Genomic DNA, 14,687 nt, shown 5'->3' with positions numbered 1-14,687 from the left:
TATCGGGATTTCTGTTACTTCGCTCGCCCGCCGGCCTCAGGCTGAAAGTTGGAGCAGGCTCTGAGCGCTCCCGCGTCTGCCCGCCGCCTGCGAGCCCCCGGCCCCCTGCACGCGCCTGGCCCGGCCCAGCGCCGATCCCGGCCTTGCGGTTCTCCCGGGGATCGCACTGGGGGCTGGGAGGCCTCTCCGGGCTCCCCACGCAGAGCAACGCACTCAAACCGCAAAAAAAAAAAAAAAAAAAAAAAGGCCGCATGGGTTTGGTTGGGGGTAGAGTGGGACCCCGGGTTGGCCGCATTGGTCTCCGGCCCCACACAGGCCTTTCTTCCTGCCTTTGGTAGTTTGGGGTCCTCGGCTTCTGAACCCCGGACCCCCAAAGCCCAGAAAGGCCGCATCATCCAGGCCCCAGTCGCCCCCGCCCACTCCCCGGAGTAGGGAGGGAGGCGCCGGAGCCAGCAAGGCAGCCCCCGGCCCGCGCCAGGATTCTTGCGAAACGTGGCGGAGGCGGAGAGCCGAGGGGAAAAAGAAGACCGCCGGGATCTGAGTCCTTCGGCAGGGTCTGAGCGATTCAAGGACATCTCGGAAAAGAAAGCCTGGAAACTGAGCTCTCGCCTGCTCTGGGACTCCTGACGTGGCCGGGACCAAATTCCTTCTTACTTCTCCAGCCCCAGTCTTTTCCTTACTGTTTCTTCTCCCCTCAAACTAGGCCAGTGAGGAGCGCAGCCAGACCCTAGCCTTTCCCCAGCTCAGGCCGTCTTTCCAAAGCCCAGCCAGAGAAACCTGAGTGGATGTTGGGGGTGAGGTATTGAGGGGGTCTCCCGGAGGGAAAAAAATCCGCCAGAGTTTTCCAGACCTTCCAGATCCCCGCCAGCGCCCCCTCCAGCGCCTCCACCAGCGGGGGGGCCGAAGGGGGGCTTCTCCTGGCAGGGGCGGAGATTTCCTGGGGAGAGGCAGGCAGGAAAGAATAAGACTTGGGGCTAGGGGAGGGGGCTCGGAAAGGGGCCGATGGCTGCCGAGGCCCTGGTGTCAGGCTGTGAAGGTAGCCCAGGCGCCTGCCCTGCCCACCCCCACCCCCCTGCCCCAGCCAGGTCCTCTGGGAGACCTCCAGATAGCTCAGAAATTGCTTTCCCTTGGACCTTCTGAACCCAGGTCCCTGGAAAGCCTAGTTCAGAGGCCTTTTCCCCAAAGGGCACAAAACAGGCCTCTTCCTTTGCCCTGCTCGTATAATATTTGTGGAAGCTTGGATTTTGCTTCTCCATGCCCTCAATGAACATATATTTTCCATCCAAAATACTTGGCATGGGTACCACACGAGGGTCATACACAGGGATGCACAGCAGTCCTCCAGTTCATTGTGTCTGATTCTTTACCTATGCAGCTAGCCACTCACCCACCCACACACACAACTGAAAATTGCCTTGATGTCACTCTGGAGTCCCTGGCATGATGAGGAGGACTACCTATCTTCCCCTGTTTCCTTACCTCCAGGCTCACCCCAAAGTCCCCAACAATCTTAATCCTAAGAGCCCTCTGTCTAGCTCTGTCCACCCAGGACCACTCCTCATGGGCATCCTGTCTACCTCTTCAGAGGCTGGGTTCACTTTCTCAGTCTGATAGGCACCTCCTCAGTGGTATCAGGGCTCCGGGGCCTCAAAGGAAAGGCACCTGGACCCTTGATTTAGAGAACCTGAGATAAGGCACCTCCAACCTGGGTTGGGGCTCTCCTACTTCAATCCCCTTCTCAGCCATTTTTGAACATTGAAACTCCCTGGGGTTGTGGAGGATGGGACTATCTGTTACCAAAAAACGCTCTGCGCATCCTGATGAAGCCTTATCTCCCGTTAAAATTAAATACAATTTAAAAGGCCATTTCAGGAGTTTATTGCATGAACACCCAGCTTCTCCTCTACAGGGTAGAAAATCCAGAGAGGCCTGAAGGCCAGCCAGCGAGCCAGGATGCAATTCCTCCAAGTAAGCACCAGGTGTCGCTGTGGGCTTGTTGTCCCGGCTACCCCCCAATTCCAAGAACCATTTTTTTTTCTCCCCCTTCTCTTTTTCTCTCTCTCACTCCCTCTCCCCCTTGGTTGGGCTTTGCCAACATATCAAGATGCGTTTCGCCGGCTTCCATCACTAACCTCCCGGAGGTCATCAAGCCAAATTTATGAGTGGCCGCTTGAGTCACGTGACTCTATTTAAGGCTCCCTTATTTGGGAAGAGCGCATAGGATAAAGAAAGAGATATCTCCACCTATAAATTGTGCACTTTGGAGAACAAAAAACCCCTCAACTTCAAAGAGTCACAAATCACCCTTAATCAAAAAGGGTGCAGAAATTTTTTTTGGGCCCTCCCCGCCATGAGCTCCTACGTAGCCAATTCATTCTATAAGCAGAGCCCCAATATCCCTGCCTATAACATGCAAACTTGTGGGAACTATGGATCGGCCTCAGAGGTGCAGGCATCCAGGTACTGCTACGGCGGATTGGACTTAAGCATCACTTTCCCACCGCCTGCGCCTTCCAACTCTCTCCACGGGGTAGACATGGCTGCCAACCCCCGGGCTCACCCCGACCGCCCCGCCTGCAGCGCCGCAGCCGCTCCGGGACACGCTCTGGGCAGAGATGAAGCGGCTCCTCTGAACCCCGGGATGTACAGTCAGAAGGCGGCTCGCCCAGCGCTGGAGGAGCGAGCTAAGAGCAGTGGGGAGATCAAAGAGGAGCAGGCGCAGACAGGGCAGCCTGCCGGACTGAGCCAGCCACCGGCCGCGCCACAGATTTACCCGTGGATGACCAAACTGCACATGAGCCACGGTAAACTTTAGGACTTCATTTTGCGCGCTCGGGTCCGCCTGGGTTTTATAGGCCATGCGGGGCAAATAAAGAAAAAAAACCTGCGGCCATAAATTTTACGATCCAGGCATCAATGGCTCGTAAAACTGTCCACTAAAAGGCTTAGAGGCTGTGTGCGCCCAAATTTACGACGACATAATTGGATCATAGGAACAAAACGTGTATAAAAGGCAATATTCAATTTTTGGGGGAGAGGGAGGGAGTTAAAAAAATAGAGGGATCTGAAGGGTGAGGAGCGCGGGGCTCCAGAGCGGGGATCCCCCCGCGGTCCCTCCTCCCTCCCCTGCGGAGTCGGCTCGGCCGCCGCTTGAGGCTCCGGAGGATTCCAGCGACTCGGGAGGGGCGGGAGGGGGGTCCCCGGTGCTCGGATCTCGAGGGTGCTTATTGTTCGGTCCGAGCCTGGGTCTCCCTCTCCCCCCCACCCCCAGCCCCTCCGGCTGCTGAGTGAAGGCTGCGGCGGAAAGTTTCCTGCCTGGGCGGAGGCTCCTCTCCCGGGGCCAGGCTGGGCTGGGCCGGGCCCGCCTGCGGCCCGCCGGGCCTGTCCGGCCCCGCTCGCGTCTTCTCCCTCTGGCCGCGGGTGGGGGCCTGGGGCTGGGATGGGGACGCTGGGGTGCTGCACGCTATTCACCCCTTCCTGGCTTGGGGGGGTTTATATTCCAGAGACGGACGGCAAGCGGTCCCGAACCAGTTACACGCGCTACCAGACTCTGGAACTAGAAAAAGAATTCCACTTTAACCGCTACCTCACTCGCCGCAGGCGCATAGAGATCGCCAACAACTTGTGTCTCAACGAGAGACAGATCAAGATCTGGTTCCAGAACCGCAGGATGAAGTGGAAGAAAGATTCCAAAATGAAAAGCAAAGAGGCTCTCTAGAGGCACCGGGGAGGCCCGCCGAGAGCACCCCGAGCCCGCTTCGGTCCCGCGCCTTTCCCTGTCGGTTTTTCCTCTGTAGATGTCTTGGGGGCCAGAACGGGGGCTGGAGCGCCGGTTCCCCACCCCAGGCAAAAGCTCTTTCCCTTGGCATTGCGCATCCCCACCGACCCCAGGTTCCCCGCGGGGCTACCCGCACCGACCGGACTCCCTTCCGTTCTGCTCAGCACCGAGGTCCGGGGCAAGTTCCGCAGGGGACCCCTAGACGGTTGTGGCACAGGAGTTGGTGCTGAGCGAACCTGACTTGGGCCGCATCTCAGAATTCCTGCCCCAGCGAAGGCCGCCGGGGTTCAGGTGGGCCCTGCCGCCGCGGCAGGCCCCACGCCCGGACCCTGCGGCCTCGCCCTCTCCTTTGTTCCGGCTTAGGCGGGCCAGGCAGGCTGCCGGCTTGGTGAGAGCATGGTTGTACTTGGCAAACCACGGCACCATCTCGGGGTGCTTCTTTGTAGCCACTCAACTCGATGCTCATTTTTTAAATGATCTGCATATGAGAGGGGGAGATGACTGTCTGCCTAGGGCCCCCTCGGTTGCCCTAAGCTCTCTAAACCTGCACCCCCCCCAACCCCAAAACCCGGAAACCTGTCCAGCCTGCGCTCTCTGCATGCCCTCTCAGGCCCCCGGCCTCAGACCGCTAGCTAGCTCAACTATTGGGGTTCCCTGCTACTAGACCCCATAAAGGTCCTAGAGGCTTCTGGCTGCCCAGTAGTCCTTGCCACGACTTTCAGTGTCCTTCTGCCCATCGCTATTGTCCAACTATTTATTAACTCCACATCTTTCCTGAAACTATATTTTGTCATATCAAATAAAGACAAAGAGAGAACAGGACGAAAGATACAGCGGCTCCTCTCTGTTTGGGGGGCATGTATTGGGAAAAGTGTCTAAATGGGCTGTGGGGTGTTGGGGGAGGCCCACAGCCTTCAAGCGGCTCCTTCAAAAGAATTTTAGGAGAGTCTAGGAGCATTGAGTAGAGGCAGGTGAAACGGAGCTCCTTTCCTAACCCTGGCTCCAAGAAGAACCTCTTGGGGAAGGGGAGGGCACCCAAACTGTCTCTACTGCCTTTTCCTATGCTGTGGTTGTCCCAAGCATTCAGGCCTCCGTACCCACTCCCACCTTGACTGGGTGAATCTGAGGCCTCTAGACTGGCAGCTGCACGCATTGCATGCCAGAGCTAGTCTTCAGGGACCAGGCATCCATGGCTCCGAGGCGCTCAGACTCAGGCCCTCCTGAGCCTGTGAAGAGCTCTCTCAAGGCTAGGTGGTCCCTGAGGGGCCTCACTGGACATAGAGGAAGGGTTGAGCTCTCAGTCTAGGGGCCTATTTGGTCCCCCAAACGATGCTCAGAAAGAGTTGGTACTGCTTGGTAGAGGGGCACTGAAGGAGGAAGTGTGTGAGCTTTGGGTGGGTGAGGGGAAGCGGTGGGGCAACCTGCAGTTTGTACTTGCCTGGCCGGAAATGTTCAGATTGTCTTCCCCACCTCCTAGAGCCTAGGGCTATGCAGACAATTAGCTGGGAAAGGAGCTGCGTAGACCAGTGCCTGAGTCGCGTCTGTTGGCCCGCCATCATTTATCTCAGTCTCAGAGATTTTGTGTGGAGGGGGAGGGGGAGCTAAAGAGAAGGGGGGAAACGTAGATAATTCAGGTGGTGCCTGAGGCTGGCCTAGGCCCAGAACTGCTCTGCTCTAGGCTCCTGGGATGGGATGAAGGAAAGAAGTACTTTACAGGAGAAACAAATGTGGGAAGGGTCCATAAAACTTTACAGCATTTCCTCTCCTGCCTCCCACGACGGGGTAATTTCCTGGAGCCAAGCCTAGACCCCCCACACTGGGGGGCGGGGGCCAGTTCGGGAGGTGGGCTCAGAGGCTGTTCCAGCAGCCAAGAGGGAGAGGGAGCAGAGAGGATCTGGGGAGGGGGAAGGGGAATATTTATGATTATTAATGCTGATGCTCCTTGGATTTATTATAAGGACGGACTTTTCTGCATCCTACTGCCTAAGCTGCCAGTTTGTCTTTTTTTTTTTTTGAAAGATCCAAGAGCCTTGCCTCACTCCATGCCTAACACATAGGGTGTCTTACACAAGTTTCTTGCACACCTGGCTACACCCTTCGTCTTCTCAGAGCATTCAGACCAGGTTAGGGCACCCTAACATCTCTCTTCCACTAGCTCACAGCAGTCAGCCCAGCCTAGCACCAACTCATCTCTCTCAAGCCCCCTTCCTCTCAAATAAAATGTGTGATTTTCTTCAGGGAGTTATTTTAATTTTTTCTCCATGCTGAGTAAAACTATTGGGCGAGCAGTGAAGCATGGAGAAGCACTGGCGTCTCCAGTGGGTAACAGTTAACTAAGAAAGAGGCCGTGGCACCCACCAGCACCCACCCCAGCCTCTCTGACTGCCAGGGGCGAGGCTGTGTGTTTCCTCCCCGTTGGTGGCATGGTGGGGGAGGGATGCACCACCCCAGGGGGAAAACCAGGGGTGGAGGCAGTGTGACAGACCCGCTGAGCAGGATCTGGGCCTCTTTCCCTGGAGGAGCTGGAGGACTTGGGTAGACAGCGCCGTGCCAGCCAGTTTTCCGCCCTCTGTCACAGTCTGCAGGCCTGCGCTCAGGCCCCAGCCTCTGCTTCAGCGGCATCAGCGACCATAACCTAGACAGAGGCCACAAATCTACTCCCCTGCACTGGGAGTGGGTGCGGCCCAGACCCCAGCTTTCACAGTGAGCAGAGGCCTCTGCGTTGGAGTCTAGAGAGGTTCCCCCACCAGCCAGCCTCCTAGAACAATCTTCAAGTACCAGGGTTTGGCATTGCTCTGGGGGAGTTAGTGGAGGGGCTTCTGGGTCTGACCAGAGACCACGGAGCCTGCTTCTCCACTCTACCCTGGAACCCACCCCCTCTGGCAGGGAGAAAGAAGGGGAAGAAACATGACTTACCTTCCCGGGGGAGTGGGAAGAGGGGTACACGGCCCACTCTGAGCAATTAGAGGATAGAGGAGGAAAAAAAAAATAAGAGGAAGAAAAACATCAACACGACCTTGAAGGCGACAGGTCCTTATGGAAATAAGTAAGTAAATAAATAAATAACTAAGGATCCACCCCTCCCCCCCTCCCCACCCTGGAAGGGGGGTGTGGGGGTGGGGCAAAGGAGCAGCAAAAGGGCTTTTTAGTGTAACTGAGCATTAGAGAAATACGCACGGCTTCTATGTGAATTTAGGAGTTTGAAACTTTTGGAGGTTATTTATGTGAATGGCCTGAAGGCAAGCCCGTGAGTGGCTCTTGGGGGACCACGTGATGTCATTAAACCAAGTTTTATGGTGTAGGGAGAGCTGACAAACCCACAATATATTTACATCATATATAATCTTAACTGTCCAGCCACGCAGCTGCTGGTGAGGTTTAATGCTAGGACAGAGGGCCTGGCAGTTAGAGGGGATTACGGCGCTGGGGATGATGGTGAGAGAGGTTACATCTTCGCAAATGAATCCCAGGCGAACGCTGTAAGTTAATTTTCTCTCTCTCTGACCCTTTCTCCCATTTACTTAATGCCCCCCCCCCCCACCCCGCTCCCGATAGGAGGCAGTTCCCACTCATTAAGGGGAGGGGAAGAAGGCCTCCCCAGGCCATGGTGGGAGAGAAAGGGGAGAAGCCGCTGGGAGGTAGAAGGATGGGGGAGTTTGTCTCCTCAGACCAGCCCTCCCCACTCCCAGCCCCTTAGTTCCTCCAAATGCAAGTTAACTGGGGTAAAGAGAGACTTGGATTCTTTAGAGCTTCACTAGGTCTCCCTGACCCCCTTTCCCTTCTCAACTGGGGAAAAAGACAGCGGCAGACACAGGGATGTTTGGTGTTTGTAGGACTGTGTAAACTCTAGGCGCAAGCGCAAAGGGCCTCTGGGGCCCTTGTCCTGGGGAGGGGCCAGTTCAGCCTTGGCCAGTGGCCCAGAGTCCAGGCAGGGCGGGCAGCTGGGGAGGGGGGCAGGGAAGGAGAGTTTGAGACTACTGAGCCTGCGACCTGAACCGGCAGAAGTATTTTAAAGGTAGAGGATGGAGCCCAGAGGGTCCCCAAACATTCTTTCTTTCTTCACCACCAGGCCTAAATGGGCAGCTATCCCAGTCTCCACAGTCTAGGGGTCTTAGCTGGTCTGGGGCCAGTATGGTTTCATGCCTCCCTCTCCCTCTAGCTGTTGAGATCTTTCCTGGTGTCCCCAGCACTGGCCTGAGGTAAAACTAGGCCCGGGAGGCCAGGAGGCTCCTGCTGAGTATAAATGGGTGTGGGAGTGGAGGCAACATTTTTACTAAGCCTGGCCAGGGAAGTCCCCCAGCTCTGAGGAGAGAGTGGCCTCTGGGGGATGGAGCCTTCAGGACCCAATAAGAGTTTGGCACCCTGGGGCCAGTCTCAGGCTTGGGCTCCCTTCAAGTTTCTAGGAATGTTCCTTCCTAGAGGTGTCTTCGGACATGGAGGCACGTGTCCTCCACACCTGTGAGTGTGTACCCTACCTGATAACCTAGGAACTCAGGTTCTCTGAAGGGGCCAGGGATTCCGAAGCAGGGCCGAAAGGCAGCCTTTCGAGTGTAGCGTCTAAGTCCTGGGAAAGGGGAGGGGAGAGGATGGGGAGAGGGAGTGAGCTGCCCAGAGGGACTGACTGCCTTGGGGGCTACCGACTCTGGGTGCCTTGCGGTGTGGAGAGATGCGGTTGGGTGACTGGAAGAGGATACTGTTACTGAGCCCCTGCCGCCCAACAGACTGAGGCAGAAGCAGGCCATCAAGCAGAGGCAGAGAACCAAGGGAGACTCTGGCAGGGTGAAGGAGGACAGAGACCCAAAGACACTGGGCACTGGGCGTCAGAGCTGGAGCCCCATCCCCTGCTCCAGGGGACTGTCGCCTGTGTGGGGAGCACAGGCATCCTGGTGGAGAAGTCCAGAAGCCTTCCTTCTGGGTCCTCAGTCCCTCACAACCCACCTGCCCCACCAGCCTCCCACACCTTTAAGTTCCGGGAAAGTGGTAGGACTCCAACGGACTCTTTCCAGTGGCCCAGTGGAGAATTAACTTTCCTGTTCTTTATGGGCCCTCCTCCCTTCTCCTCCTTCCCACTAGTCCAATTTGGAGAGTTTCTGGAAATTTTCCATCCAAGCAGCAGGGAGATGGGAGTTTCCCTTGGTCTATAACTTGACTCTTCCCCTCCCTCTGGCCTCCCTAGTACCCCAGGGAACAAATCTAATGGTCTTCATAAGCAGGGCCAAAGTTCCACACCCAGGCAAGACTGGCCACCTTCCCCCACTCCTGGCCAGATCTCAGTCCTACTTCTGTCAGCTCTGTGTAGTGGGGTGAGGGTGTTTCTGTTTTACAGACTTACATAGCATCTCTTGCAGGGTTTCTATAGCTTCCTCGTCCTCTTTTCCTGTTTCTTAGGCTCAAAAGTTCCATGTAAATATCACCCCTTAATAGATCATCCTTCCTCTCAAATAATTTGCCACAGCGGTTTTTTTTTTTCCTTCTTCTTTTGTTTTGTAGGACTAATACAAATGGAAGTAGTAGTACAACAGGTCTTGAAATTTTTGGTTCTCCCACCCCTCCCCCACACGGGAATCTGAGGTTTCTCTGGAGTAGGGGATAGGCAGTCCATCAGGTGCCCCAGCTAACCTGGAAAGCTTTTAATTTTGTTTCTAGGTCTTTAACCCTAGAAGAGGTCAAGCAACCAATCAGAAATGTGCAAAGCAGGGTCACATGGCCTTCACTAGCCAATCAGCCAAAAAGGGTCTCACCCTTCCCTGCTGTCTTTTTCCTCCCTCCCCACCACCCTCTTTAGTTTCTGGGTCCTCCCTCTCTATGATGTGAAGGGAATAAGTGATGCTGAGAATATTCTAGCCCCTTCCCTCTGTCCCTTACCCAGCTCTTAGGAGTCCTCGGCTTTTGTCCTCTAGTTCTAACAAAGTTGTATTTCGAGGTCAATCTCAATTGTACTGGGACTAGAAGTTTGTGGGCATCCTCTGCATTACTCCCATGTTCTCCTGTGTGATCCTACCCAACTCCCTACACTTTACAGATATGCCCTTTTGATTAGGCTGTACAGTGAGTGTGAATGCAAACTCCAGCCCTGAATTCAAATTCTGTGATTATTCCCTATACACTTACCTTGCACACCTTTTCGTTTTTATTCTCTTCTGATCCTCTTGAGCACAGGTGGAGTGATTAGAAGCGATCTCTTTCAATTTTCTTCCTGGAAATGCTCCAGAAGTCACTAGCTTTATCAAAGTACCTCTGGCATGGCTGGGGAAGGCAGCAAAAGTGGAGACTTTTTGAAAGTTGTGTTTGGTACCTTTAGTTTGTTGAATAACTTCAAGTCTGGAAAAGGGAATCAGCACAGAAAACCAGGACCCTTGCCTCACTGCTCTCATATGAAACAGTTGATGGATTTAAGTCCCCTTCCTTTCCATTCTTTTAACAGGATATGATGCTGCTGCTGCTTTGTCCTGGCCAATGGCTATCAAAGGACACAGCCACTGAAGATGTGGGTTTTAGTGTTTATATTTACATGGGTCAGGTCAGAATAAGCAATGGGTGATAAACTATTTCTGAGCAAAAACATCTGATGGTGCAGACAGTGTGCGTGTATGGCAGGAGTGCTTGTGTCTCCTGAACACTTGGACTGGGCCCTGAGCCAACTGACTTGCTTTTCAGGTCCAGACCCAGGCATTTCACCCCCATCCCCCAGTTTCCAGGGCTTTGTTGCAGGGTTAATTTTCTGATTGAGTTCCACCACCAGCCGCCGCCCCCCACCCCCAACAACCTCCCCGTCTCCCTCCTGATCTCCTGCTGTCTTTGAGCTGACTGAGCAGCAGGAGGTCTGATGGGTTGTGCCCCCAGACCTCCAAGCCCTCCTCTGGGGGTGTCAAGGGATAGCCCAGTTTGAGCAGGGCTTTGTCAGCATCCCCGTGGTAGTTTGCTTTCTAGGTGGGGCTGATTTGGGGACAATGCCGCAGGCCAGGTGGGAAGGATTAGAATGAAAAGCCAGAGGGAGGGCAGCTCTTCTCAGAAACCATTGGGCCCTCACTTCCCAAGTTACCTTCAATCCTACCATTCTATTGACTTCTTTCATGAACTAGAATTAGAGCACACAAACTTATTTTTCCCTGGTAGATGGTGTGGTAATCTTGTCTAAGACCAATCCTCACCTCTAGTGTGGATCTCTCATGCTGGAGTTTCTAGATTCCATGAAAGTAAGGAAAGAAGGGGTGTGTGTGGCTGGCTCATTCTAAGCAGGCACTGGGAAGGGAGCTTTTATTGCCTCAGCCCCTCCTAATATCCAAGTCAACTTTATCTTTCTCTTTGCCGCTCCCTCTCTTCGTGTAATTACTTTGGGTTGAGTTTCTCAGTGGAAACATCATTGTCTGGGGCTTGAGTTCTGTGCTTTCTTTTCCTTAAGAGACAAGCGCTGCTCTGAGCCTCCTCCTCAGTAGGATTGTAGACCCTGGAGCCCTTAGCTGTGGAGAAGGGAGAGAATCTGGATTCAGGACCCCAAGCTAGGGCTCTTTGGCTTTCTGAGATTCAAGTTAAAGAAGAGCCTAGCTGTTAGAGAGCCAGGAATATCTCATCCTTTTTATTGGGTCTTTGTAAACCCGAATGGTGTACCTGTTCTGATACCTCCCTTCACTACTGTGATAGGGCCCCAGGAGCCCAAGGAGTCTGGACTGAGGAAATGAAGTAATAGAGATCTCTTTGTCCTTGAGTCCTACAGAAGAACTCTGGGATCCATTTTCTTCTTCCACTGCTAGGAAGATCCACTGTGTGGAGATGGGAGTGGGAGGGAGATGAAATTTAGGACTTGGGGAAGTTGGGCTACCTAGGACCTTGTTCAGCTTCTGATGACCAGGCCTTAGAAGCTACAATGAAAGGTTGACCAGAAGGCTCCATGTATGCTGGGGAGAAAGTGCAGGAAGGTGGCCACTTCTCTCCAGAAGTGTCATGGCCACTTCTCCATGGCAGAGAAAGTTCTGCCATGATGTGCAGCCCTGTACTGGGGGGTGGGATGGTGGAATGTGTGGGCTTAATTCCCTGGGACCTCTTTAGTTCTGCATGGGTCACAGCTCTGACAGAGTTAGAGAGGCTAGGTTCTGTCCTTGAAAGATTCCCACTTCTCCAGCCCCCAGCCCAGGACCTCACACCTGAACACACAAAAGTATATGTATGTGGCCAAGTATGGTATTAAAAAGGTCAGAAGCCCAGGCAGGACACAGTAAACTGGCCTTAAACTAACTTCCCAGTCCCTGTCCTGCCCCATTCTTCCCATCAGCCCAGCCTGAAGACCATTTGTCCTCCCCCTCCACACTCATGCCCTCAAACCCTAAGCAACTGTTGAGTTTCTTCCTTTCGGCTTCCCTGGAAAACCAAACCCCTGGAGCAGCCCCCACAGAGGGTGGCAGCCAGGCTCTCGGTGATCTTTAGTGTCCAGTTGGCCTGCTGAGTTGTAGGGGGGTTGGAAGGCAGTGTGGGACCATGAGGTCAGATCCTTATCTGATCAAATCCACTTTTCAGGTTCAAACTCCAAATATCTCAGGGCTGCTTCTTTGCTCAGATAGTGGAGAAAATTCTTGTCTAGAAAATACTTCTTTAAAAAGTTAATTTTCTGGCTGGAAAACCCAGCATATGTGTGTGTGTGTGTGTGTGTGTGTGTGTGTGTGTGTGTGTGAATGAAGAGAATAAGGGTCAGGTCCCTCATTTTGGATTGTGTCTCTCCCCCTCCTCTGGGTGGAGGATGGGGGTTTGGGCTGAGGCTTTATTGAGGGTGCTTTTCCTGTTGGGAGTAGTGGTGGGTCATAAAACCTAGAGGAGGTTGTTTTTGATCTGGTGACTTCTCAGGAAGTAGCATTTGAGCTTTTGCTTTGTAAATCACTCTCCCCCAAAATGGCCAACTAGATTGGATTGCACTTCCCCAAGCCCACCTGGGGCCCTTCTTACTTCCCTTTCCCCAGTAAACCAAAGCAGAAAAATCAAAGGAAGTCCAGGGCCCCCAAATCTTCTGCCTCCAATAAGAAATCACCTTCACTGGTGATTTGACCCCTCTAAATCCAGCATGTTCTGGGTGGTATGGCCATAGTTCTCCTTAACATTCCAGATTTAAAAATCATGCCATCTTTCATTTTCTTTTGCCCATGCAGACTTTGGTTCCCCCAACTCCTCAGTTAAAAAACAAGTAACATGGAAGGTAATCAGTTTCTGAGCCTGGTGGTAGATACCATGACTCCTGGGGGCACTACTCTCTTGTGGGGCTGCCGTCTCACTGTGATGCATTTCCTGAGCCCCAAACCCCTTCTTGACAACGTGGGACTTCGGGTGTGTAAGAGAGAGCTCATGAAGAGAGGGGATGGGACTGAGGCATCGTCTAGCATTATATGAATGAAGGAAACTCTCTGCAGTCAGTGACTGGGTTTTATGTAATTAAGATGCATGCTGGGGTGTGAGTGAAAGCCCACAGTCTCCTCACTAACTGAACTGTAATTTTTTTCTAACTGAACTGTAGCAAAAAAAAAAAAAAAAGCATTTTACCTAAATGGCTCCATTTTGTAATGTTAATGACCCTTTCCCTCCTAAAGACACCCCTGCTTCTCAAGGGTCCCTCTGCCAGCTTTGGGCTAGGGAGCTAAAGGGAAAAGAAGTAAAGAGGCTTCTACCTCTGTCTCAGTTCAGGCTACATCGTTAGGATGCTTTCAGGCCCAGACATCAGGTCTCCTATCCATAGCCAGAGAAATGCCCCGTATGCTGGAAATGAGACCATAGATTATATGAATTACTGGGCCCTCTTAGCACTTACTTGCACAGGCTCCAGTTTACTCTCCTTCATTTCCCAGAGAAGTCTGGGTTGGGGCATCCCAAACCCACAAGCATCAGAGAATCTCCCTCATTCCTAAGGCTCGATGCAAATACACTGCCTTTATAGAGAGCTGAGCACTTCCATAGCTGTATATGTGAAAATATATTTATAGATTGCTCCATGTATAATAGGATGTATGTTTTCCATCTCTCTCTACTCCACATTTAAATGCAGATTTATAGATCTTTAGATTTATAGATCCACAGTGAATATAACAGTCCTCTGTCAGATTTCTGTGTGCACATTACCAATCTCTCTATAGTGCTGGATGTATAGGCTGGGATGTATTGGTATAGCACTCCCTAAATATCTGGATGAATATTTGGTGAGCTTTTTTCCCCCCCTTGTTTGGAAAAAAAACTGAGTGTGTTGTTCAATCTCTATTTTGAAAATTTACCTAGATTTATGCAAAAGCCCCAACTCATAAAATAGCTACATTTTGAAGCTATATATTTGGAGATCTTTATAGTCTTTGCAGTTTTGCTGCAAACTTAAATATTTGAAAGTATGTTTAGAGATGGTTCCATAATACATGCATCTATATGTAGGGGCATAGATCTCCCTCTAGAAGGATATAAACTTAATTCATCTCTCTGTCTACCTCTGTGTCAATAAAGACATCAGGTGAGTGTCTTTATTGGGGATAGGGAACAAATATCCTTCTGGCTGTTTTGCTTATTAAACAGAGTGATTCTGTTGCTGTCTTCAAGGTTCCCACCAAATAGTGTCCAAAGGAGTTAGCTGCCTCCTGAAAACCTACTCTAGGGACCACAGCCTTCTCCAGGCTTTCCCTGTGACTTGAAATCCCAGCCCAGTCTCCCCAACCTGCAGTACCTGCCAGAACAGCCGCTAAGAAAGGAGAGAAAAGGGAAGAGTCCTGGGAGTAAATGCTCCTCTTGGCTCTCAACCTTGGTGGAGAGGTTGAGAGAGGGGAGCATGAGTCTCCCCAACATACTGGGCCTTTGAAATTTGGGGAAAAGTGTTCAAGGCTCCCACTATTTTTGGAGGGTGCCCAAATGGTGCCAGGGTCACTGCCCTACCCATAAATGCCTCCTCCCCAAT

At 52.6% G+C, this 14,687-nt stretch overlaps 1 protein-coding gene across 1 annotated transcript; it reads left to right on the top strand.

Annotated features, from left to right (window-relative positions):
* The first annotated feature begins 2,196 nt into the window (after positions 1-2,196).
* HOXC5 (homeobox C5) lies at positions 2,197-4,605 on the top strand. The gene is made up of 2 exons (XM_020895003.2): positions 2,197-2,804; positions 3,504-4,605. Exons 1-2 carry the CDS (start codon positions 2,351-2,353, stop codon positions 3,716-3,718), a joined length of 669 nt encoding a protein of 222 aa, XP_020750662.1. The 5' UTR covers positions 2,197-2,350; the 3' UTR covers positions 3,719-4,605.
* Positions 4,606-14,687: the final 10,082 nt, after the last annotated feature.

This window comes from Odocoileus virginianus, chromosome 24, assembly GCF_023699985.2.
Source record: "Odocoileus virginianus isolate 20LAN1187 ecotype Illinois chromosome 24, Ovbor_1.2, whole genome shotgun sequence".
NCBI classification, from domain to species: Eukaryota; Metazoa; Chordata; class Mammalia; order Artiodactyla; family Cervidae; genus Odocoileus; species Odocoileus virginianus.
Note: the sequence above shows the minus strand (reverse complement) of the source record. Positions and strands in the feature narration are given on the sequence as shown.

Coding starts and splice junctions, on each gene's coding strand:
- HOXC5 (XM_020895003.2), top strand. CDS start 2,351: ATGAGCTCCTACGTAGCCAATTCATTCTATAAGCAGAGCCCCAATATC. Junction 2,805..3,503: donor CAAACTGCACATGAGCCACG/GTAAACTTTAGG, acceptor TTTATATTCCAG/AGACGGACGGCAAGCGGTCC.